General features: G+C 45.6%; 1 protein-coding gene and 1 pseudogene across 2 annotated transcripts; one reads left to right on the top strand and one right to left on the bottom strand.

Moving 5' to 3' along the window:
- The first annotated feature begins 3,176 nt into the window (after positions 1 to 3,176).
- LOC309796953 (ubiquitin-conjugating enzyme E2 D3-like) lies at positions 3,177 to 3,683 on the top strand (annotated as a pseudogene). The gene has a single exon. The product of its transcript is annotated as a ubiquitin-conjugating enzyme E2 D3-like (transcript).
- A 1,708-nt stretch (positions 3,684 to 5,391) lies between these two features.
- LOC309796952 (melanoma-associated antigen E1-like) lies at positions 5,392 to 25,772 on the bottom strand (the record flags this gene model as incomplete). The annotated part of the gene is made up of 6 exons (XM_082610348.1): positions 24,161 to 25,772; positions 15,794 to 15,948; positions 13,576 to 13,803; positions 12,774 to 13,423; positions 5,782 to 5,899; positions 5,392 to 5,642 (listed from the first exon to the last, which is right to left on the bottom strand). The coding sequence occupies exons 1-6, from the start codon at positions 25,150 to 25,152 to the stop codon at positions 5,392 to 5,394; spliced, it is 2,394 nt and encodes a 797-aa protein (XP_082466474.1). The 5' UTR covers positions 25,153 to 25,772.
- Positions 25,773 to 25,991: the final 219 nt, after the last annotated feature.

The following is a 25,991-nucleotide window of genomic DNA, read 5'->3' as shown; positions in this document are numbered from 1 at the left end:
ATTCTTCAACCTGATAAGCTGCACTAAATGTGTGAGTCATGTCATTAATAAACTTAGACTCTGAAGCTAAACACATCTTTAATTGAAAGGAACAACATTTAAAAATAGAAAAAAGAAAAATCTCCGATTTGTGCATATTGTCCAGGAACACACATATATTATATGTTGTGTTCCCATGAGCCACACCTTGGCCCTCCACTGGTTGGAAGACTGACTGCTTTCTTTAAATACAATGTGAAGTACCTGCTCAGACTTCACTAGGGACGGGACGAGCTTTGGGACATGCCCTGGAACACCCACCGGCCGGCGTAGCAGTATGAGCCCTGGCTACAGCTCTGGCTCAGTCTCTCTCTTCCTCATCTCTCCAAGCCTCTTCATACCAGGATGGGAAGGCACTGGGCTTGGTATCATTGACATTAGCCCAAAACTCACACATTCTTTTATATATCTCTATCCATATCTATCCTGGAAGCACCCCATATTAGTTTACAAAGATCATGCTCATTCTTTTTGAAAGCTACATAGTATAGTACTCCACTCTGTGAATATACCATGTTTTTTTTTCAATTAATATATTCACGGACATCGCAGTATTTTCACATTGTTGTGGATGTGTCTTCGGGGTTAATTTCTGAAAAATTGGAGTTACTGGCTCAAATGTAAATGCATATTTACTTTTGTTGTATCGCCAAATTCTGTTTATGCTCTAGTCTCATTCTTTGACGTGTAGCTGTCCAGCTACACGTCAAAGAATGAGATTAGAACATTCTCTAACACTACATACAAAAATATACTCAAAACCAATTAAAGACCTAAATATACGAGTGGAAACCATAATACTCCTAGAAGATAACATGGGTGGAACACTCTTTTTTTTTTTTTTTTTTTTGCAATGTTTTTTTTTGTTTTTTGTTTTTTTTTTTTAATTTTTTTTATTATTATTTTTTGCTTTATAACAAATTTAATCAGTTATACATATACATATGTTTCCATATCCCCTCCCTTTTGCGTCTCCCTCCCATCCTCCCTATCCCACCCCTCCAGGCGGTCACAAAGCACCGAGCTGATCTCCCTGAGCTATGCGGCTGCTTCCCACTAGCTATCTACCTTACGTTTGGTAGTGTATATATGTCCATGCCGCTCTTTCACTTTGTCACAGCTTACCCTTCCCCCTCCCCATATCCTCAAGTCCATTCTCTAGTAGGTCTGTGTCTTTATTCCTGTCTTAACCCTATGTTCTTCATGACATTTTTTTTTCTTAAATTCCATATATATGTGTTAGCATACAGTATTTGTCTTTCTCTTTCTGACTTACTTCACTCTGTATGACAGACTCTAGGTCTATCCACCTCATTACAAATAGCTCAATTTCATTTCTTTTTATGGCTGAGTAATATTCCATTGTATATATGTGCCACATCTTCTTTATCCATTCATCTGATGATGGACACTTAGGTTGTTTCCATCTCTGGGCTATTGTAAATAGGGCTGCTATGAACATTTTGGTACATGTCTCTTTTTGAATTATGGTTTTCTCAGGGTATATGCCTAGTAGTGGGATTGCTGGGTCATATGGTAGTTCTATTTGTAGTTTTTTAAGGAACCTCCATACCGTTCTCCATAGCGGCTGTACCAATTCACATTCCCACCAGCAGTGCAAGAGTGTTCCCTTTTTTCCACACCCTCTCCAGCATTTATTGTTTCTAGATTTTTTGATGATGGCCATTCTGACTGGTGTGAGATGATATCTCATTGTAGTTTTGATTTGCATTTCTCTAATGAGTAAAGATGTTGAGCATCCTTTCATGTGTTTGTTGGCAGTCTGTATATCTTCTTTGGAGAAATGTCTATTTAGGTCTTCTGCCCATTTTTGGATTGGGTTGTTTGTTTTTTTGTTATTGAGCTGCATGAGCTGCTTATAAATTTTGGAGATTAATCCTTTGTCAGTTGCTTCATTTGCAAATATTTTCTCCCATTCTGAGGGTTGTCTTTTGGTCTTGTTTATGGTTTCCTTTGCTGTGCAAAAGCTTTGAAGTTTCATTAGGTCCCATGTGTTTATTTTTGTCTTTATTTCCATTTCTCTAGGAGGTGGGTCAAAAAGGATCTTGCTGTGATTTATGTCATAGAGTGTCCTGCCTATGTTTTCCTCTAAGAGTTTGATAGTGTCTGGCCTTACATTTAGGTCTTTAATTCATTTTGAGCTTATTTTTGTGTATGGTGTTAGGGAGTGATCTAATCTCATACTTTTACATGTCCCTATCCAGTTTTCCCAGCACCACTTATTGAAGAGACTGTCCTTTCTCCACTGTAAGGTGGAACACTCTTTGACATAAATCATAGCAATATTCTTTTGGATCTGTCTCCTAAAGCAAAGGAAATAAAAGTAAAAATAAACAAATGGAATATAATTAAAGTTAAAAGCTTTTGCACAGCAAAGGAAACCATTGACAAAATGAAAAGACAACCTGCTGAATGGGAGAAAATGTCTGCAAATGATATGACCAGTTAGGGGTTAACATCCCAAATATATAAACAGCTCATATAACAGTTAAAAAACCTCCAAATAACCCAATCAGAAAAATGGGCAGAAGACCTACATAGACATTTTTCCAAAGAAGACATACAGATGGCCAACAGGCAAATGAAAAGATGGTCAACATCATTAATCATCAGATAAATGCAAACTAAAACTACAATGAGGTATTACCTCACACCTATCAGAATGGCCATCATGAAAAAGAACAGAAATAACAAACGCTGGCGAGCACGTGGAGATCTGTACACTGTTGGTGGGAATGTAAATAGGTGTAGCCACTGTGGAAAACAGTATGGAGGTTCCTCAAGCAACTAAAAATAGAGCTACCATATGACCCAGCAATTCCACTCCTGGGTATGTATCCAAAAGAAACAAACGAGCAAACAAAAAACAACAACCCCACCCCCTCACTAAGTTGGATGGTCTCCTTCAGGCTCTCCATGGTTCTCTGAGTCTAAGGGTTTCCACCGCTCATCTACCCTCCCCCCCAGCTTTGTCTACATGCCTCTGACCCCACCCTCCCAGTCCCACCTCTCTGTTTAGTAAGAAGGTGCCTGTGTCTGGCAGAGCCAGGATAGGATGAAGAGACAGTCCTTCCCAGCCGCCTGGATAATCAAGAGTTTTGGCCGGATCATTGAGCACAAACCAAGACCGTGAGGGGCCAGAGGAAAAGCACAGACTATGGTGCTGAAAGGGATTAATAAGGAACTTAGTGATTTGGCCCCTGACCCTCCAGCACACTGTTCTGCAGGTCCAGCTGGGGATAATATGTTTCATTGGCAAGCCACAATTATGGAAGCTAATGAAAACCCATCTCAAGGTGGTGGATTCCTTTTGACAATTCATTTTCCTACAGACTACCCCTTCAAACTACCTAAGGTTGCATTTGCAACAAGAATTTATCATTCAAACATTAACACTAACGGCACCATTTGTCTCAATATTCTAAGATCACAGTGGCCTCCTCCTTTCATTGTTTCGAAAGTTCTCTCATCCATTTGTTCACTGCTATATGATCCAAACCCAGATGACTCCCCCAGTGTCATACACTGCATGGATCTATAAAACAGAGAGAGAGAAGTACAAAAGAATTTCCCAGGAACGGACTCAGAGGTATGCCATGTATGCTACCTTAAAGTCAGAATAACCTGCATTATAGCTAGAATAAACTCTAAATTACTGTTAAAAAAGGAAAAAAACACTCATTCGAAAAGATGCACGCACCCCAATGTTCATAGCAACATTACTGACAATTGCCAAGATGTATATACCACATCTTCTTTATACACACATACACACACACACGCACACACACACACAAACAATGGAATACTAGTCAGCCATAAAAAAAGTATGAACTTTTGCCATTTTGCAACAACATGGATGGAGCTGGAGGGTATTATGCTAAGTGAAACAAGTGAGATAGAGGAAGAAAAACACTGTATGATAATTCTTATATGGAGAATTGCAAAAATAAAGCAAACTAGAGAAATATGACAGACTCACAGATATAGAAAACAAACTAGTGGTTACCAGTGGGAAGAGGGAAGGGGGAGGGGCAGGGGAAGGATAGGGGATGAAGAGGTACAAAATACTATGTATAAAATCAATAAGCTACAAGGATATATTGCACAACAAAGGGTATATAGCCAATATTTTATAATAACTGTAAATGGAATATAATCTTTAAAAATTGTGAATCACTCTGTTTCGTACATGAAACTTATAAAATATTGTACATCAACTATACCTCAATTAAAAAAGATCTACTCTCTTAACAACTTTCAAATATACAATACAGGATTATTAACTATAGTCACCATGCTGTACATTACATCCCCAGGACTTCTTTATTTTGTAAATGGTTTGTACCGTTTGGCCATTTACACCCACTTCATCCATCCTCCACCCCACACCTGTGGCGACCGCCAATCTGTTCTCTGTATCTCTGGGTGTTTTTTTTTTTTTAAATTTCCACATATAAGTGAGATCATATAGTATTTGTCTTTGTCTGTCCCTCTGTGTTATTGCAAATGGCAGGATTTCCTTTTATTTATTTATTTTTTTAATGGCTGAATAATATACGAGGGAGGGTGAGAGTGTCACTGTGTGAGTGTGTATCACATTTTCTCTATCCATTCATCCATTAATGAACACTTACGTTGTTTTCATGTCTTGGTTATGGTAAATAAATGAATATGGGGGGAGTGCAGATATCTTTTCAAAAAAGTTGTTGTTTTCTTTTCCTTCGGATACATTTCCGGGAGTGGAATTGCTGGATCACATGGTAGTTCTATTTTCAATTTTTTGATGAACCTCTATACTGTTTTCCATAGTGGCTGCATCAATTTACAGTCCCATAAACTCATATTTTCTGAATAATTTAAGCACATCCTAAATGCAAAAGGTATATATCTTTTCCTAAACTTAAAAGGTGTATATCTTTTAAATTTTGGAAAAGAAAGACTGGATGGAGTACACCAAACTCATAAGTGAACAGCTTTAATTTTTTTTCTCTATTTTCTTATCCTATTCTACTGTGGACTTCTTTCACATTACCAAGGATATCCCTATTCCAATTCCATGCAGTCTTGTTCTGGATCACATAGATGATTTAAAATTTTTCAATTTGTATTTCAAAAAACAAAATTCTTACTTCTAAATCTGATAAAGAGCAATAAGTGTGTGACCCACGTCATTCATAAGCTTACGTTCTGAATCTAAATAAACTTTCTTTTGAAAAGAAAATCACTTGAAAATTACCAAAAAAATAAGTCAACAGGAATTTATGCCTATCAGGAACACTGGTTAACAGGCTTTTCCAACCACACAGTGAAGAATCGGCCTCTACCTCACTAGGGGTGACAGGAGCAACTGGATGTGGCCCTGGAATGTGCACTGGCCGTGGCAGTAGTGCCAGCCCTGGCTGCAGCCCTGGCTCGGGCTCTCTCTCCCTCACCTCTCAAAGCCTCTTCATACCAGGATGGGAAGGCAGTGGGGACCCTATCAGTGACCTTGGCCAGACACTCCAGGGCTTTCATCTTGCTGGTTTCAGCTTGGGCTCTTGATCGCTGTCGCGCATCTGATGATACACCAGGCACTTTTCCTGCACCAAATATTCTGTGATAAGCTTCCTGGGCTCCCCAAAGATTGAATGCCTCCTTCCACTATAGACGTCCCTAATATTCAGGAATCCCCAGATCTCCTCCTCAGAGGCGCGGTCACCATTCAAGAAGATCACACACCCAGGAGAGGCATCAGGAGCCCATCCTTCGGAAACCCCCAGCCACTGCTCAGACTCCCATCGTTGGTGAGGTCTAGCTTGCTGACAAAGGCATAGGAGTGACCACTCGGCTTGACTTCCTTCAAGTCAAGGCCACAGACCAGTTCCGTGTGCTCAGTGGCTCTCCTTAGGATCTCGGGGAATTATTCCCTGTACATTTTGTTGACAACCTTCAGCATGTCTGCCTTCATAATGGGCTCTTTTATATTTCTGCAGTAGGAATTGCATCAACATCCCTGCCTTCCTGGTTAGAAGGTCTTTCCGGAAGCTCTCAGTGGAGGTTGAGGCTTTAGAGCGACGTGCACTTTCTCATCTTGGCTCTTGACATCTTTTTCAGACATTGTGCATGAAACAGCTGAGAAGTAATGATGGTGGATGTGGATCTCTGAGGCTCCTAGGAATGCCAGCCACAGGGGAGTCCAAGGAAACATCCCCAAAACAGGAGAGGAAGAGAAGGGGGATTCTTTCCTGCTGAGTGGTTTGAGCACCCTGGAGATCCTGGGTCTCACCCCGGGCATGCTGGCATTTCTCACGAGCACTGAGTTTACTCTTGTGACCCTAGGGAATGATGAGTGTGATCAGGAACAGCAGGCAGGAGTGTGGGTGATGCCCGCACTTGGAGGAGGGAAGAGGAGGGAGAATGAGATGGTGTGAGGACCTTCAGCAGGGAGATTCCACATAAGCTTTAACCAAGTCCATCTCTGCAGGTTCCCTTGAGGGCACTGCCCTAGGACTCTGCAGGGCTCTTGTTCTCCTGGTCAACCTGTCCCCGAGAACCCAGTGGAGAAACGGTGAGCCTTAGGCTGCAGCCTGCCTGCCCTGTGTTTTACTGACTAGGGTGACAGCATGGTTGATAGTGGGGCCACTTGTGTTTTTCAGTGTAGGGAGTCCTCTATGTTTAGCTTCAGGATTATCATGACAGCTCTTGGCAAGGCCTGGAAACTCCCCTCTCTGTGAGTCTAAAGTTGACACCCCGAAGCTCTCCGGGACCCACAAGAAGGAAGTGACAGGGGCACCTCAGCCCACCACTCTTATCAGGGGGAACCCAGTAGTTAAAGCTCCGTGGGTACCTCTCTGTCCTGAGCTTGTCAGATCCTAAGTGGTCATTTGGAGTCCTCACTTGGATACCGCACAGGGTCATGGACTCTTCCTTTTGCTCACTGGGGGCTGGACCTTCAGACCGAGGATCTCACCTCCTTCCAGAACTCATATAAAATGGGATGTGGATCCATGAAAGAAATAATTGACAAGCGAGATTTCATTCCCTTAAACTTCTAATCTGCAAAAATACACCATCAAGAGAACAAGAAGATGAGCTACAGTCTCAGAGGAAATATTTGCAAAAGACAGATCTGATGAAGGCTTTTATCCAAAATATACAAAGAACTCTTAAAATTCAATAAGAAGGAAACTAACAACCCGATTAAAAAAATGGACAAAAGATATGAACAGATACCTCACTGAGGAAGATGTACAGATGGCAAACAAGCATACGAAAAGATGCGCACCATCATATACCATTAGGGAACTGCAACTTAAAATTACAACCAGATACCACTACATGCCAAAATCCAAAGGACTGACAGCACCAAACGCTGGTGAGGATGTGATTCAATAAGAACGCTTGCATTGTTGGTGGTGATGCAAATGGTATAGCCACTTTGGAAGCCAGTTTGCAAGCTTCTTAGTAAACTAAACGTATTCTATACTGTTGGTGGGAATGTAAATTGGTCCAGCCACTATGGGAAACAGTATGGAGGCTCCTCAAAAAAATCAAAAATAACATGATATTGTCGGCAATCCCACTACTATCCAAAGGAATTGAAATCAGGACCTTGAAGAGATACCTGCATTCCCATGTTCACTGCAGCATGATTCATAATAGCCAAGCTATGGAAGCAACCTAAATGTCCACCGATGGATGAACGGATAAAGGAAGTGTAAAGTATACATACAATGGAATATCATTCAGCTTTAAAAAGAAGCTAACTTCTCCAGCTATGACAGCGTGAATAAATCTAGAGAACTTTATGTTCCAGTGAAATAAGCCAGACACAGAAGGACAAATACTACATGATGTCATTTATATGAGGAATCTAAAACAGTCAAAGTCAGAGAAGCAGAGAGTAGAGTGGTGGTTGCCAGGGGCTATGGAGATGGGGAAAATGAGAAGGTTTTAATCAAAAGTTACAAAGTTTCAGTTATGCAAGGTAAGTCCTAGGGATCTACTATACAGCATAGAGCTTACAGTTAAGAAAACTATATTGTACACTTTCTAACAGGTTAAATCTCACGGTCAGTGTTCTTACCACACACACAAAATAAAAAGGGTGGGAGGAAACATTTGGAGGTCATAGATATGTTTATGGCATAAACTGTGGTGACTGATAGTTTCACAAGTGGATACTTATCTCCGAACTCATCAATTTGTATTCATTAAATATGTACGGTTTTCGTGTGTCCATCCTACCTCGATAAGTTGCTTTTTTAAAACACCAACATACTCATACATAAACATACTCTTACCATACAATCTAGTAATCATGCTCCTTGGTATTTACCAAAATGAGTTGGAAACTTACATCCACACAAACACCTGCACGCCGATGTTTATAGCAGCCTTACTCATAATTGCCAAAACTTAAAAGCAACAAAGGTGTCCTTCAGCAGGTAAATGGATAAATAATGGAATACTGTTCAGTGCTAGAAATAACTGAGTTATCAAACCATGAAAAGACATGGAGGAACCTTAGATGTGTATGACTAAGTGAAAGAAACTAATCTTAAAAGGCGACATGCTGTGTGATTCCAACTACATGACATCCTGGAAAAAGGCAAAACTATAGAAAAAGTAAAAAGACCAGTGGTTGCCAGGGGTTGGGGGCAGGGAGGGATGAATACAGCACAGAGAATTTTCAGGGGAGTGAAATTACTCTGTATGACACTATAATGGTAGGTACAAGTCATCACACGTTCGTCGGAACCCACAAAGCGTACAACACCAAGAATGAAGCCTAAGGTAACTCTGGACTTTGTGTGCTAATGATGTGTCAATGCAGCTTCACAGATCACAGCGAGCGGCCCACTCTGATGGGGGGTGTTGGTAGCGGGGGGCGGTGTGCGCTGTGTCAGGGAGGAGGGTACATGGGAAGTCTGTACCTTCTGCTCCAGTTTGCTGTGAACCTAAAACTGCTTTAAAAACAATAAAGTGAACTAAAGAAAACACTGATGGGGGTGGTGGTTGTTGCTCAGCCTCACACCCTTCCCTGGGGATTTAAGTCTTGAGTGCAGGCGCAGGGCCAGTTTTCCCCTCTATCCAAGAGTGGGTGGGCCTCTCAGTCCTCACTCAGTTTCCTTGATCTGACTCCTGGCAGGGCCTGAGGCTCCCCTCTTTCTCGACCTGAGCACATCTCTTCAGAGAAAGGCTCTTATTTCCCTGAGATCCACTAGGAGGAGGTGAGGGTGGCCTTACTTGGCCACACCTGCCATGCCATGAGTGACAACTGTGTCAGGCAGGCTGAGACCATATGATGGTGATCCCACTCAGGGTTCTAACTCAGTGCCCTAAATCTCACTCACGCGAAGGCCTAAGGTTCCCCCCTCTGCTGCCCTGGGACCTCCCCCTCAAACCAAGTTCCGCACTTTTCTGTTATCCCTGAGAAGGATATGAGGCCATCTCTCCCTGACATTTACACCAGGATCTGTCACGGCAACAGGGAGGATTCTGTGAGGTCTCCGCTGATATGGGTTTGGTGGGCCCTGAACTCTTCAGGGTGCTCACCTTCCTCCTGGCACACCTTGGAAATCCTATCTCTACTGACCTGAGCTGGCCAACCTCAGGCCAAAGTCTTCACTTTCTCAACCTCTTACGTGGAAATCAGGTTCAGCCACATCTTGCCAAGGCTGTCTGGGGACTCCGAGGGCTGACGGCAGGGTCGGGAGTCCGTGGGACACACTGTTCGGGGCTGGCAGGTGTGCTTCCTTCATTCCTCATTCAGTGTCCTCACCATCACATGTGGCAGAGACTGGGGCTCCTCCCTCTACTGACCTGAGCTCATCCTCCTAGGTAGGACTCACAAGGCCCTGAGAACCCTGAAGAGTAAGTGAGAGCATGCTCAGGCTGACAACTTTGCCTGGCATGTTGCTCTCCCCAGGCCACCCGTAAGGGGCCCTTCATCGTGGCTCCTGTTTCTTGATTAAAGGGCCCATCCCTGCAAACTCTTGACCAGTTTCCCTATTGCAAACCCTTCAGAGACTGGGTCTCCGTCCCAGGGGTGATGTGAAGTAGGGAAGTTGTAACACAAGGCAGGATGGATGGGCTGTCAAGGAAAAAAAATACATCGGTTTTGCCCTTCTCTTTACCAGCAAGACTTAGCCCTTTATGTAACTTCTCTTTGAATAGATTTAACTTCCAAATGCAAAGGGCTGTCCAGCATGATTTTCTGAGCCCGATCTTTTGAGGTTATCTGACTTTGGATACATAGATGATCATACTGTCACTAAATATCTTCCTCTGCTTTCTTCACCCTTTTCAACTACTTTGATACGCTTATTGCTGTGCTTACGTATTCCCACCCAGTGTTTTGAGCACAGAGTCCTCCTTTTTATCACCTGAGATATATTTTGTACTGAGTGAGAAGTAAGGTGAATTATGGAACACAAAGTTGGCCTCGGGCTGGGAGGAATGGAAAAGTGTGGGCGTCAGACTTAGTTAGGCCAGGACACTGTCACTTAACAGCTGTGTGAAATTGAACACATTACCAAACTCTGTGAGCCTCGGTCTTTTCATCTGTGAAATGGGTTTGAGAAGCTCTGTCTTGGGGACTGATAGAATTTATAGAATGCCTGTGAAGTGCCTGGCCCATTGCCTGGCCGGTACTGAGACTTTCAAGGATGCCAGTTCTTACTATGATTAATTTGTCCCCTGGAGTTTCAACCCACTACACTGAGATGTAACTTTCAATCCAGGAGATGCCAGAGAATAAGCAGGGCTCTAGGGCAAAGAAACCCCTATCCGGCAAAATCCTGCTCAGCAAGGAAAACTAGTTACTTCCCTGTTAAGAGTATGTCATTCAAGGTCAACATGAGGTAGACTTCCTCAGTAGATGCAACACGAAGCTCTAAAATGTTTCACGGACCAAAAACTTACCTCCCTCTCAGTTGCCCTTCTTTGGGAACCACTCCCACTTTCATTCATTTAACCACACACGAATATCTATTCCTTGCCTAGAGTTTGCCAAATTACAATCAAGATAACTTAATTTGAATGATTTTTGTTAGTGGAGTGGGCTCTGGCTCCCCCAACTAGGGCAAAGAGTGCCAGTCCAGTGGCTTCTGGGCATCCCACCTCAGGCGAGTACCACCCTTATTTCTCAGAAACTCCCTGGAGACATGACGTGAATAAAACATCTAATTTGCATAGTGTTCACCTGCACTGGGACAAGAGCACAGGACACATTCTATTCCTGCCTCAGGTGATTTCTCTCTGATTTACCTACAACCCCAGAGTATAGGGAGACCTTGAAGATACTGCAGGTTTGGTTCCAGACCCCCAAAATAAAGTGAATAGCACAATAAAGTGAGTCACAAGAATATTTTGGTTTCCCAGTGCTCTTATAAAATTTATGTTTACACTATACTGCTGTCTATTAAGCGTGCAATAGCATTATGTCTAAGAACAATGTACATACCTTAATTAAAAAATACCTTTCTGCTAAAAAAAATGCTAACCATCACCTGAGCCTTCAGCGAGTCCATCTTTTTGCTGGTGGAAGGTGTGAAATATTGTGAGAATTACCAAAATGTGACACAGAGACATGAAGTGAGAATACGTTGTTGGGAGAATGGCGCTGAAAGACTTGCTGGAAGCAAGGTGGACACAAACTTTCACTTTGTTAAAAAGGAAAAGAAAAAGCAGTATCTGTGAAATACAATAAAGCAAAGCGCAACAAAATGAAGTGTGCCTGTAACTGCTAAGGGCAGTTTCCCATTCCAGGCTTTGTCCTTCAACTATACAGCCCACCAGCTGAGGATCTGGCCCCTGCTCAAAATTATCAGTCTCATCTAGCCCACCACACACCTGACTTATAATTACCTCCCACTGCAGGACTTACATTTTCCCAAGGCCCACCACTGCCTTGCATCAGGGAATTTACATTTGACTGCTATCATGTGAAACCACCCCTCTCCTTTCTTATCCTGTCTTTTCATTTGTCCTTTTGGTCTTAGAGTATACATCACCGTTTTCTTTATATGATAGCTGCTTCTCAACTCTATAATTTTATGGTCAGTAGCTAGGCCTTCTTTCTTCTCAGCTCTCACAGTCCTAGCAAGGAGCCTTCTAAGAGCAGATGCTCAATTCATGTTTGGGGAATAAATGAGCCTGTGAGCATGAGGTCTAATTTATTATGATTTAATTCTACATTTTTGAATGAGCCAAGCACATACTGTTATTTATATAATTTTATAAAACAGAGTAAAAGGAATTAGGAAACCAAATACTGACCATCTTACTTTTTCTATACTATACTACAGTATACTATACTATACTGTATTTAACTTCTTCACATTTTCAAGGAATTGCATATTGCAATGCCATGTTATCTTCCACCAAATTACTAAATAAGATGGAAGTTTTCCCAATCTGTTTTACAAAACAGCAAAACTCTTATTCTTAAACCTTATTTTTAAAACCTTATTCTTAAACCTTATTCTTAAAACCTTAAAAACATTAAGGTTTTAAGATTTCATTTAGGAGTTAACCTTTGAAAGACAGCAAAAAACAAAAACACAGACGTATTTCCAAATTCCCCATACAGAACAGGGACACAAAGGTATTATACACTGTTCCCTCCGTCACACCCAGCCCTACACTACGTGGAACATTGAACGCTCTCTTCAGCCGCAAAGTGCAGAATCTGCCTCAGATTCTGTATGGCAGGAGCCGGACAGAACCCTGGAAGATCCACTGGCTCGCGCTCTCTCTTCCTCATCTCTCAAAGCCTCTTCAAAGCAAGACTGGAAGGCCCTGGGGATGGTGTGATTGATCTTGGCCAGGAACTCCAGCACTTTCATCTTCCTGGTTTCGGCGTGGGCTCTCGGGCCCCACAGGAACTCGTAGTGTGCTGGATCACTGTTGGCCACTTGGCGGTATTCCAAATACTTCAGCTTCACCAAATCTTGGGTGATGAGCTTCTTGGGCTCCCCAAATAAGAAGTGCCTCTTCCCAGCATAGACACTCATCTTATTCAGGAATTCCCAGATATTCTCCTGTGTGGCACAGTTGCCCTTCATGAGGATCACACCCAGGAGACACATCAGGAGACCGGTCTTGGGTAATCCCCTGCCACAACCCATGGTCCCATTGTCAGGGAGAGCCATTTTGCTGACAAAGGTATAAGAATGCTTGGTACGGTCGACCTCCTTTAAGTCAACACCAAATACCGCCTCCATGCTGAAACAAGCTCTTCTGAGGATCTCAGGGAATTGCTTTTGGCACTTCTTATTGATAAACTTCAGCATATGTGCTTTTGTAACAGGCCTTTTCTTTTTACACATGTGCATCAGGAACTGCACCAACAAATTCACTGTCTGCCTTCGAGAGCCTTTTCGAGACCGCACGGCGGAGACGGGGCCTGAGAGGAACTGTGCTTTTGCTCCATTTGGCCTTTGGCTCCTTCGGATGATCTTGTGGGAGAAACACCTGCAGGCTTAGTGGTGGTGGCTAGGGCCCTCTGACGACTCTTGAGAGTGCTACGTGACTTAGCAGCCGGCTTTCTCGGAGTAGTAACTCCAAGAGGAGGAGGAGGAGACGACGAGGCGGCTTCCTCCTCGGCTGCAGTGGCCTGAGCACCCATCAGACCCTGGGTCCCACTTTGGGCCTGGCGGCGTCTCCTATGGGTGCGGAGCTTACTGTTCTGACCCCGAGGCATGGTGACTGTGGTCAGGGACAACAGGCAGGAATGCAGGTAGGACAGCGGGTGATCTGGCAGAGAGGAGAGAGGATGAGAGGGTGTGAGCGCCTACAGCAGGGAGGTACCCCCCTGCCTTTAAGAGGGCCACTCTGCAGGTTTCCGTGTGGGCACTGCTCTGCGAACACACAGGACTCCTGTTCTCATCACCCTGTACTCTAAGAACCCTGTGGAAATAATTAAAGTGAGCCTCAGGCTGCAGCCTGCCAGCCCTGCCTGGTGCTTACTGGGGCCGAGAGCAGCAGTGGGCAATTATCTAGTCCTTGTGGAGCCCCCTCTACTCTGGAGCATTGGGGTCCCCTCAGTTCATATTCAGGACCATCGTATCAACTTTGCACAGGGCCTGGGCCCCCTCCTCTGCGCTGCTCTAAATTTATACCTCAGACCCAGGTCCTCATCTTCCTGGGATACCTTAAGAAGTGAAGGGGCACCTCAGCCCAGCGCCCCTGCAGGGGGGCACCCACAGCTGACAGCTCTATGGGACTCTGTCCTGGGCTCCTTGGGGTCCTCAGTCCTCATTCAGGGTCCTTGCCTTGGCTCCAGGTAGGGCCTGGGATACCTGCGTCTGATCTGATGTACCTCTTCTCAAAGGCTCTCACCAATCTGATACCATCAGAAAAAAAGGAGGGCTCACATACACCTGACTTCCAGCGCTGCAAGCAAGGAGGGGGGCACTCTCTGTTAGTCTCCTCTGTTTGTGGGTGAGTGGTATCATCACTGTTCTTTCAGGGTCCTCACCCTGACTCCTAGAAAGCCCTGGGTCTCTTCCCTCTGCAGACTCGAGGCTGTTCAATTAGTCCAACACCCTCACATCTCTGAACTCTCCAGACAAGTGAGAAGAGGGCTTCAGCTTGACAGATACTCTGGGTTTCTACTCAGAACACAGGCAGAATTTATGAGACCCTACATTTTAGAGTCGGTGTTCACCTCAGTCCTCACTCAGGTCTCTGACCTGAACTCTGCGTAGGATTTAGGACTCCTCCCACCAGTAACCTGGGCAGTCCAGCCTCAGAGCAAAGCCCTCAACTCCCCGAGTCCCTAGAGGGGAAAGTCAGGGTCCTCCATATATGACTACCCTTGGCTGGAGCCTCCCACAAGTGTAGGGGCGCTGCTTTGTGATGCCACCCCTAAATGGGGAGAGGCCCCCTCATTAGTATTTAGGGTCCTCACCTTTCACCTCAGTTAGGACCTAGGTATCCTCCCTCTGCAAGACGGAGCTACTCCCTAGATCGAGGCCCTCCCATCCCCGAGACATCTCAGGCAGAACTCAGTTTGAGGGCTCTGTTGGGGCTTCCCAGGGCCTACAGCAGCAGCGAGACTTAGTGCAGTTTGTTACGGGCCGAGTGGTGCCCCTCACTCCCCACTCAAAGTCTTCACCTTGACTCCAGGCCAGCACTGGGAATTTTCTCTTGCCCGGCCGGAGGCATGGCCCTCAGATCAAAGTTCTCACTTCCTGGAACCTCTGAGGCCGAAGTCAGGATGACTCACATCCCGCCACGACTACTCAGGGTCTCCGACAGCTGACAGCAGGGGCGGGGGTCTGTGGCACTCCAGTGTTCTGGAGCCGGCGGTCCCTAGGTCCTACATACAGAGCCCCCATCTTGGAATCTGTCAGAGCCTGGGACTCCTCCCTTTACCGAACTGTGCCCACAAGCTTCACCTCCTTGAGCTCCTGGCGGTGGCGGGGGGAAGTCCGGGCCTGCTACCTATGACCGCCCCGGGCCTGGAGCCTCCGGGAACTGAGTGCATGGGTGCGGCTCTGTTGCCATCTCCACTCCCTCATTAGCACTCAGGCCCCGCCCCCACCCCCACCCCGCCTTGACTTCACTTAGGGCCTAGGTTTCCTTCATGTACAGAATCGGGAAATTCTCTCTTAGATTAAGGCTTTCCCCCTAACAGCTTTTCGGGAACCTTCCACGTTTGATCACAGAGGCGGGATTTGTGGGGGTCACCTTTGTTACGGGAGGGGGGAAGGGTCCCTTGGGTCCGCATTCAGGTCCTCACCTTGACTGCAGATCAGTCCTGGGAATCCGCCCTTGGCCGAACAAACGCCGTGAACAACCTTCCGGCTCCTCGCCCCCGGAGCAGAAGTGTGCGAGCCACTTCGGTTAATGGCTGCCTTGCGTGGGGTTCCAATGGCTGACGCGAGGGGCGGGGCTCTACGGGACCCCGGGGTTCAGAGGTCAGCTGCCCCTTGATCCTCCCTCGCGGTTCTCTCCGTGCCGTCTATTAGAGCCCGTGACCCCTCCCTCTGTGGTCCCGAGTCCTCCAGCCTCCAAACAAAGCCCTCACCTCCCCGAGTCCCTAGTGGGGAAGGCAGGGCGTTGTTCTGACCATCTCTGCCTGACAAGAGCGGCGCCACCCTGTGAGCCTCCCTCCTTGGGAGAGAGACCCTCTCATTAGCACTGAGGTCCTCACCCTGACCCTGGTTTGTCTGGTTATGGCCAAGACCCCTTCCCTTGCAGAAGTGGGAGCTGATCCTGATAGACAAAGCCCTTCCCTCGCCGAGACCAGACAGATAGAAACGAGGAGGCTTCTCATCCCTAGAGCTCTGCTGCCTGGGGCCTCTCGTGGTTAAGAATAGGGGCAGGGGTCTGTAAAGCCCCCTCATTTGTGGGTCTAGTGATACCTCTTTCCTCACTCAGGGACCCCACCGTACTCCTGGCCAGTCCTGGGACCTGATCCTCCCTGACCCTCCAACCTGAGCTTCTCCCTCTACTGAACTGAGGCTGTTCTTCTTAGACCAAGACTTTGACCTCGCTGAGAACTATGAGACTTATAAGAGAGGATGCCCTGCCTGGGCATTCTAGGTCTGAGAGAACGTTTGGGCAGGTCTCTGAATGACCTATATTTTGCCGTGGTTGTCTCTCCAGTCCACACTCATTTCGGGGGGTGGGGGTGTGTTCCTTTTGTCTATCTCTTGGATTAAAAGGTTCCTGGGGAATGCCACATCCCTGCAAACTCTTGAGCAGTGTACCTAATGCAAACCTTGTAGTTTCATGTCCCAGACTTGACGTGAGATGGGGAAAATGCAACATAAGGCAGGGGGCCCAGGACAGGGGTGGGCTCCCAGAGAAAAATAATGCTAATCTGTCCTTCTCAACAGCCAGAATTAGCCTCACCTGTGACTTGTTTTAACTGATTTATAGGCATACCTCTTTTAATCGTATTTCACTTAATCATGCTTCACAGATATTCTGTTTTATTAGGAATTGTAAGTTTGTGGTGACTGTGCATTGAACATGTGAATGGGCCCGTTTTCCCAACACCATGTGTTCACGTGGGGTCCCTGGGCCACATTTTGTTAATTCTTGAAATATTTTAAACTCTTCCATTATTTTCTTAGGGTTCTCTGCTCAGTTATCTTTGTTATTATTGTAACTGTTTTGTATTTTTAAATTAAGATGTGTGCATTTTTTTAGACACTGTCTAGTAAGTGTACAATAGGATTAACAACTTTTATAAGCACTGGGAAACCCAAAATCTCGTGTGATTTACTTTATTGCAATATTCGCATTATTGCGGTGACCTAGAACCCAACTCACAGCATCTGAGATATGTGCATACTTCTAAAGGAAAGGAGCTGCCCAGGATGGTTTTGTGCTTCCCCTGACTGAGGTTATCTGACACTGCATATAGAGATGATCCTACTGTCACTGAGCAGCATCTGTTTCTTCTCCTTATTCCTGTTCCTCCTCCTTATTCCTAACTGGCATTTACTGAGGTATTCTTCAATGCTTTGGATAGATTCCAATCCCGTTCTTTAGCCACACAGTCCTTATCTTTATCCCCAGATACATTTGAGTGTCAAGGAATACAAGCTCTGCTTTAGGCCACGAGGAGTATAACAGTGTGAGATCTAGAGGAATTCAGACCAGGAGTCTAGTCCCAGGCCTGTCATTTATTAGTGTTACCCAGCAAGGGCTCACTGCCTGACATGCATAGAAGCCAATACTATGGCACTGGCTTTTGAGATAAAAACTTTATTCCGGGACTGCCCTGGTGGTGCAGTGGTTAAGAATCTGCCTGCCAATGCAGGGGACATGCAAGAGGGAAGAGATATGGGGATATATGTGTATGTATAGCTGATTCGCTTTGTTATAAAGCAGAAACTAACACACCATTGTAAAGCAATTATACTCCAATAAAGATGTTAAAAAAATGTGTTGAAAAAGAAAATGACACAAATGAACTTATTTACAAAACAGAAACAGACTTACAGATATCGAAAACAAACTTATGGTTACCAAAGGGGAAACGTGGGGCATGAGGGGTGGATAAATCAGGAGCTTGGGATTAACATACACACTACTATATGTAAGACAGATAACCAACAAGGACCTATTCTGTGATAACCTGTATGAGAAAAGAATCTGAAAATGAACGAATATATGTATATGTGTGACTGAATCACTTTGCTGTACACCTGAAACTAACACATTGTAAATCAACTAAACTCCAATAAAATTAAAAAAAAAATACCATGTGATCCAGCAGTCCCACTCCTGTGCACATATCCAAAGAAAACCATAATTTGAAAAGGTACACGTACCCCAATGTTCACTGCAGCACTATCTACAATAGCCAAGACATGGAAGCAACCTAAATGTCCATCGACAAAGGAATGGATAAAAACTACGTGGTACATATATACAACGGAATATTACTCAGTCATAAAAAAAGAAAGAAAGAATGCCATCTGCAGCAACATGGACGGACCTAGAGATTATCACACTAAGTGAAATAAGTCACACAGAAAGACAAATATCATATATCACTCATATGTGGAATCTAGTTTTTTAAAATGACACAAATGAACTTACTTACAAAACAGAAACAGACTTACAGATATCGAAAACAAACTTATGGTTACCAAAGGGGAAACGTGGTGGGGGCAATGGATAAATCAGGAACTTGGAATTAACATACACACTACTATATATAAGACAGATAACCAACCAGGACCTACTGTATAGCACAGGGAATTCTACTCAATATTCTGTGATAACCTATATGAGAAAAGAATCTGAAAAAGAAAGAATATATGTATATGTATAACTGACTCACTTTGCTGTACGCCTGAAACTAACACAACATTGTAAATCAACTATTCTCCAATAAAACAAACAAATAATAATAAAAAAGGAATATACACGTGTAACACCACCTCTGGGCAATCATCTCAGGCATGGGTGAAAAACCCCATCACCCTGTAAAGCAAGGTTTCCAGTCCAGGAGCAAGGTCTTTTATCTCCTGAGTCAGAGGACTCTCATTAATATCAATCAGGTTTAATAACGTTTTGCCACAGTCATCCAGTAGCCAACTCCCATTAGCCAATCCTAACAAATATAACAGTCAGACCTAAACAAACATAGGCAAACAAATCCAAAGGCCTGGGACTTCAACCCAATCCTTTGAGTACCTCAGCATCTGTAACCTTTTGTACTGTCTCTCTGAGGGTGGCACTCTAGCCCACGATCCTAGCCTTAGGACTCTAACCTGGACTCTATCCTGACCAAAAAAACCCTCCCCCCCCCCAGGCAGGACTCTAACCCACAATTCCGACGAGATTATTAGACAATTTAGGTACAGGCACATTTTAACAAGGTTACTCACCCAAAAGACGTCTGATCCAGGAGCTGTTTCTTTTCTCAAAAGTGAAAGTAGCCCGAGGAGCCTGGAGCGCCATGGCGGGGAAGCAGGAACCCAAAAGCCGACCTTCTAGACAAATTCAGTCTAGGTGGCTACTCAAGGTTGGTGCCGAGGGCCCACACTCTGCCAGGGGCTACAGTGCCTCAGGCAGGCGGTCACAAGACCTAAATCTCACCTGGGTTGCCAAAACTTACTGAACAAGGGCTCACTGCCCTGTGTGCGCAGAAGCCAACACTGTGGCAACAGTTTTTGAGAAAAGAGCTTTACTGCAAGGCCGACTAACACAGGAGACAAGGCTCTCAAATCTCACCTCAATCCAGCGGTCTGGGTGAAATTTAAGGGGTTAGGGTAATTTCAAACTTGGAAGCTAATTGGCTAGTCTTGAATTAGTCCATATAAGCTACACATGCTGCTGGAGGCCAGCTTTTCCTTAATTGAAGGACTTTCACGGGCTCTCCAGGCAACATTTCTATTCTCTGAGTTCTGCAGACGGAAGGTCATCCTGGGGTCATGGGTTGCTCCTTGGAGGTGTGCAGTTCTGTCTCTGTAAAATAACTCAAGGTTTGATTAATCAACACCCTATTTAAGGAGGCAAAACCAGTTTAAGCTAATCAATTGTTTTACCTGCTGTTTCACTAGCCCCATGAACCTGAGCACATTAACCAAACAGCAAGACAAAGAAATCACAATTAACTAAAATGCTGCCTAGCAAGGACAATCATGTAATATCCACACCAGAGGATATAATACATAATGCGCTTATGGGAGAATCTTTCCCAGTTGGAAACAACTCAAAGTCCTTAGAATTTTTGTCATTGACTAGTATCTTCCCTACCCGCTACCCTTTCTTCTAAATAACCATGATTTCCATTTATTTAACTACCAACAAAAATCTAGAACTTGCCTACAATTTGCCAAATTACACACAACAAAGAACAATTGAGTACCCTTTTAATGGCGAGGTCTCTGGCTCCCCCAACCCAGGGTAAAGATTGCCAGCCCAGTGGATTCTGGATTCTGTGAGGCCCTCCATCTGAGGGTCTGGCCGGGCTCACCACTCCCACAGTCTCATCTAGCCCACCAGGCAACCTCACTTAAAATTACTTCTCACTGAAGGCTTTGCATTTTCCTAAGGCTCCAAACTGCCTTGCCTCAGGCCATTTACACTTGATTGCTTTCAGCTCCAACTGCCTGCCCTCTTTACCCCTACATTTTACTTGTTCTTTAGGTTGTAGAGTGTATCTCACCATCTTTTTTTTTATAATAGCAGCTCCTAGACTCTAAAATTCAATGGGCAGGGGCTAGATCTTGTTTTTGTGGTGGTTGTTGTTTGGGGGCTTTTTGGGGTGGGTGGCAGGGGGAAGCATCCACAGTACTAGTATGAAGCCTTCCAAAGAGCTCATTCTCAATTAATGATTGGGAAATTAAAAAAGAGTAAGCATGTGGCCTAATCCATTAAAATTTAACTTATCTTATATTCCTGAATAATCTAAGCAAATCCAGGTGTATAACTTCTACTTTTACAGGAAGAAACATGAGAAGGATTTAGGCAAACCACAAATTGACGATCTTTTCCTTATTTATAGTCTTTCTTTCGGTCTTTATTGATTAAATATAAGGTACCTACCGTATACTATGCTCAGGCTTTTTTTTTTTTTTTTTTTTTTTTGCAGTACGCGGGCCTCTCACTGCCATGGCCTCTCCCGTTGCGGAGCACAGGCTCCGGATGCGCAGGCTCAGCGGCCATGGCTCATGGGCCCAGCTGCTCCGCGGCATGTGGGATCTTCCTGGACTGGGGTACGAATCCGCGTCCCCTGCATCGGCAGGCAATTCCTACTGCAGAAATATAAAAGAGCCCATTATGAAGGTAGACATGCTGAAGGTTGTCAACAAAATGTACAGGGAACAATTCCCTGAGACCCTAAGGAGAGCCACTGAGCACATGGATTTTAATGAGGTTCCTTACCTCCATGAGAGCTCTGGGAGGAAGTGAGTATGACGCATCATGTCACCATGCCTAAGTGACATAGCCTCAGGTCTGACAACAGGGACAGTGCTCTCTGTGGTCCCCTTCTTTCTGGGAGAGATCCTTTCATTGTCAGTCAGTGTCATCATGTTGACTCTTGTTAGGAACTGGGTACCCTTCCTCTGCTGAATGAGGCCTCCCCCATCAGTCCAAGGACTTTAAGTCCCTGAAACCATCCTCCTTCAGGCAATAAGGGATAAACTTAGCCTGAAAGCCCTGTCTATTGCCTCCCAAGGCCAATTACAGACGCGGGACTTTCTAAGGATATATGTGTGACGGGGTAGTTGGTTGCCGCACTCCTCATACAGGACTTTTACTTTGACACTGTCACGCCTGGGATTCCACTCTCTGCTCAACAGCCAGCCTAGAAACCAAGGTCCTCACCTCCCTGACACCCTGCAGGCAGAAGTCAGGGGGCACTTGACCCTGCCAGCTCTTGCCTATGCCTCCCAGGCCTAACAGCAGAGGAGGGGCTAAGTGTAGCCCTGTCAGTGGTGGACTGAGTGGTCCCCATGTCCACAGACAGGGTCTTCACTATGACTCTGCACACTTCCTGGAACTCCATTCTCTGCTGATCTAAGGCTGAGGGCTCTGCTGATCCCCAAAGTCCCCACCTTCCCGCGACCTGAGTTCAAAGTGTTAGTCACAAGCAGCCAGGACTGTTCTGGACCTCAAGGGGCTGCTACAGGGGATGGGACTTTATGGGACCCTACTGCTCTGGCTGGGTCTTTATTCAGGTTTATCACTGTCATTTCTGTGAGAGACTCACACGCTCTCCTCTACCAACCTGAGAACTCTGCCCTTAGACAAATTTCTTATGGCCCCAAGAAGCCTGAAGAATAAGTGAGGGTACGGTTAGCCTAACAGGTCTGCCTGAGACCCTCTGTGTCTGAGAGCAGACAGGAATGGTGTCCCCAATATTCTGGGGTGTTGGTCTCCTCAGTCCTCCTACATGGGGCCCTCGTCTTGGTTTCTATCTCTTGGATTAAAGCCTGCTGAGGAAATTCCACATCTCTGCAAACTCTTGAGCAGTTTTCGCTCTGCAAACCTTACAGAGAATGGGTCCCTGGCCCAGGAGTAATGTGAGATGGGGAAGCTATAGGACAAGGCAGGAGTCCCAGAACAGGTGGTGGTAGCCTGTCAGGGAAAAAAAGTACACTGATCGATTCTATCTCATCAGCCAGATGAAGATTCCCACGTCACTTCTGTTCTGATAGATTTACTTTCTACAGGGAAGAGACTGTGAGGATGATTTTGAGAGCCCCTAGTCTTTTGAGGTTATCTAACATCGCAAATGTAGGTGCTTATACTGTCACCGAATACTGTCTCTTTCATTCATTTATTTATACCTCTCAAATATCTTGGTATTCTTACTGCTCTGGCTACGTATTCCAGTCCAGTAGTTTGAGCACAAGGCCATTCTTTTTATCACCTAAGACAAAGTTTGAAGGACTGGGAAAACAACTGAAATAAAAGACACAGGGTGTGTCTCAGGGTAGGAGGAGTAGAACAGTACGAGCTCTACAGTAATTTAGACCAGGAGTCTAGTCCCACCCCTGTCATTTACCAGCCTTATGAATTTTGGCACATTACCAAACTCTAACTCTATGAGCCTCAGGCTCTTCCCTGTGAAGTGAGTTTGATAAGACCAGTCTTGTAGGACTGGTGGAATATATGTGATGTATGGAAAGCATCTGTCACTGTGCCTGTCTTGTATTGAGACATTAGGGAATGGCAGGTATTACTATGATTATCTTGACCTCAGATGTTACCATCAATCCAGCTGGGATTTTTTTTTTTTTTTTTTTTTTTACATCTAAGGGATGTCAGAGAATATGCAGCATTCTAGCCGGAAAAAATCCTCCCAATCAGCCAAAATTCTGCTTTTAACAATGAAAACGAAGGAATATGTTCTCTCCACCCCCTCTTTACCCTGCTTTTTTACTTGCTCTTCTTGAAGTAGAGAGTATCTCACCCTTTTCCATATAATAATAGCTTCTCTGCGAAACTGTAATTGCATGGGCAGAGGCTAGGACTTTTCTGACTAAACATCCCCAGTACAAGCACAGAGACTTCTTAAGAGCAGATGCTCAGTTAATGTTTGTGTGAAATAAGAGGCATGAACAAATCATTTGCTAGAATTTATATTCTCAAACATTCTTGAAAACCATAAGCAAATCCAGTCTATATCTTTTATTAAATTTACAAAAGAAAGACTAAATGGAGTAAGGCAAACCAAGAATTGATCAACTTTTACTTTAGCTCTCTATCTGTCTTATCTATCTTATCTCTCCATCTAGCTACCTAGCTATCTTCTGATCCTATTTTAGGGTGGTGTTCTTTCATGTTTCCAAGGATATTCTTATCCTAAAGTGATGTTATTCTTGTTCTGGACCACAAAAGTGATTTAAGGATTTCCAATTCGCATTTCAAAAAACAAAATTCTAACTCCTAAATCTGACAAACAGCAATAAGTGTGTGATCCACGTCATTCACATACTTATATTCTGAATCGAAATAAACTTTCTGTTGAAAGCAACACCAATTAAAAATGCAGGAAAAAGTCAACAAGTTATTTAAGCGTATCAGGAACACTGGTTAACAGGCTTTTCCAACCACACAGTGAAGAATGGCTGGGCTTCAGACCTCACTAGGGGTGTGAGGAGAGGCTGGACGTGGCCCTGGGACGCACACGGCAGTGGCAGTAGTGGCAGCCCTGGCTACAGCTCTGGCTCGGGCTCTCCCTTCCTCATCTCTCAAAGCCTCTTCATAATGGACTGGAAAGGCACTGGGGGCCATATCAGTGAGCTTGGCCACAAACTCCAGGACTTTCATCTTGCTGGTTTCAGCGCGGGCTCTCCGGCCCCACAGGAACTCATAGCGCGGGGGATCGCTGTGGCGCACCTGACGATACACCAGGTACTTTTCCTGCACCAGATCTTCTGTGATAAGCTTCCTGGGGTCCCCAAAGATTAAGTGCCACCTTCCATCATAAACACCCAATTTACTCAGGAATGCCCAGATGTCCTCCTCAGAGGCGCGGTTGCCTTTCAAGAGGATCACACCCAGGAGAGGCAACAGGAGCGCACTCTTCGGAAACCGCCTGCCACTGCTCCGACTGCCATCATCGCTGACATCTAGCTGGCTGACAAGGGTATAGGAGTCACCACTCGGCTTGACTTCCTTCAAGTCAAGACCAAAGAGCCGCTGAACGCGCTCAGCAGCTCTCCTGAGGATCTCAGGGAACTTCCCCTTGTACCTTTTGTTCACAAGCTTCAGCATGTCTGCCTTTATAATGGGCTCTTTCACTGTATACTTCTCCAGCAGGAAATCTATCAACATTCCCACCTGCTTGGTTAGAGGATCTCTCTGAGAGCTCTCACCGGAGGTTGAGGCCCGGGAGGAATTTTTCCTTGCCTCAACCCGGCCCTTGGCACGTACATCAGATCCTGGGCCTGAAACCCCTGCAGCACGAGAGCTAGTGGCTGGGGCTCCCTGTGGCTCCTGGCGAGTGCCAGCAGCAGGGGAGCTCGGGGGAGTACCCTGAGAAACAGAAGCGGGGGACGAGGGCGACTCGTCTATCTCTGCTGCAGTGGCCTGAGCACCCCCGAGATTCTGGGTCTCCCTCCGGGCCTGGCGGCGCTTCTCACGGGCACGCAGCTTACTCTTCTGCCCCCGAGGCATGACTATGGGCAGGGACAGCAAGCGGGGGAGTGGCCAGGAGAGCAGGTGATGCTGGAACCTGGAGGAGGGAAGGTGAGAGGGTGTGAGCACCTTCAGCAGGGAGGTACCACCCTGACTTGAAGAAGGCCGCTCCGCACGTTCCCTTGAGGGCACTGCTCTAGGAACCACTGGGCCCTCCTTCTTGCTCAGCCTGTCCCCTGAGAACCCAGCGTGAGAAGCGACAGTGAGTGAGCCTCAGGCTACAGCCTGCCAGCCCTGCCTGTGGCTGACGGCGGTGACCACAGATCCTGGTAGGGTAGGCCCTCTCTGGGTTCCAACGGTCCCTTTCGTTCACAAACAGGACTGTCACATGGACTCTTGGTAGGGCCGGGGCCTCTTCCCTGTGCTGCTCTGAAGGTGACACCTCAAAGCTCCCTGGGGCCCACGAGAAGGAACTGAGTCATGGACACTGTCGGGGTGCACAGCGCTGACAGTGCTGTGGGGCCTGCTCTGTCCTGAACTCGTTGGTCCTCAACCATTCAGCGTCCTCATCTTGTCGATACCAAGGGTCTGGGACCCCCCACAGCCCCCCTGTGCCCCTGTGCCCCTTCTGCCCCTGGAGTGGCACCTTCAGACGAAGGACCTCATCTCCCTTAGAAATGATACAAAGAAATGAGGAGCCTCCGCCTGACAACCATGCTCTGGGCCTTCAAGGGCTGAGCAGAGGCCTGGGCAGGACTCTCTATTATTCCTTTGATTCGGTGGAAGGGGGGTGTGCTACCTTCAGTCGTCATGCACGGTCCCCACTGGGTCTCCTGGGAGGATCTGGGGGACCTGAGGACATTTCCTCACAGTAAGGC

This window comes from Mesoplodon mirus (genome assembly GCF_964341445.2).
Source record: "Mesoplodon mirus genome assembly, chromosome: X".
Taxonomy (NCBI): domain Eukaryota; kingdom Metazoa; phylum Chordata; class Mammalia; order Artiodactyla; family Ziphiidae; genus Mesoplodon; species Mesoplodon mirus.
The sequence above is the reverse complement of the archived record's forward strand: the minus strand, read 5'-3'. Positions and strand labels throughout refer to the sequence as shown.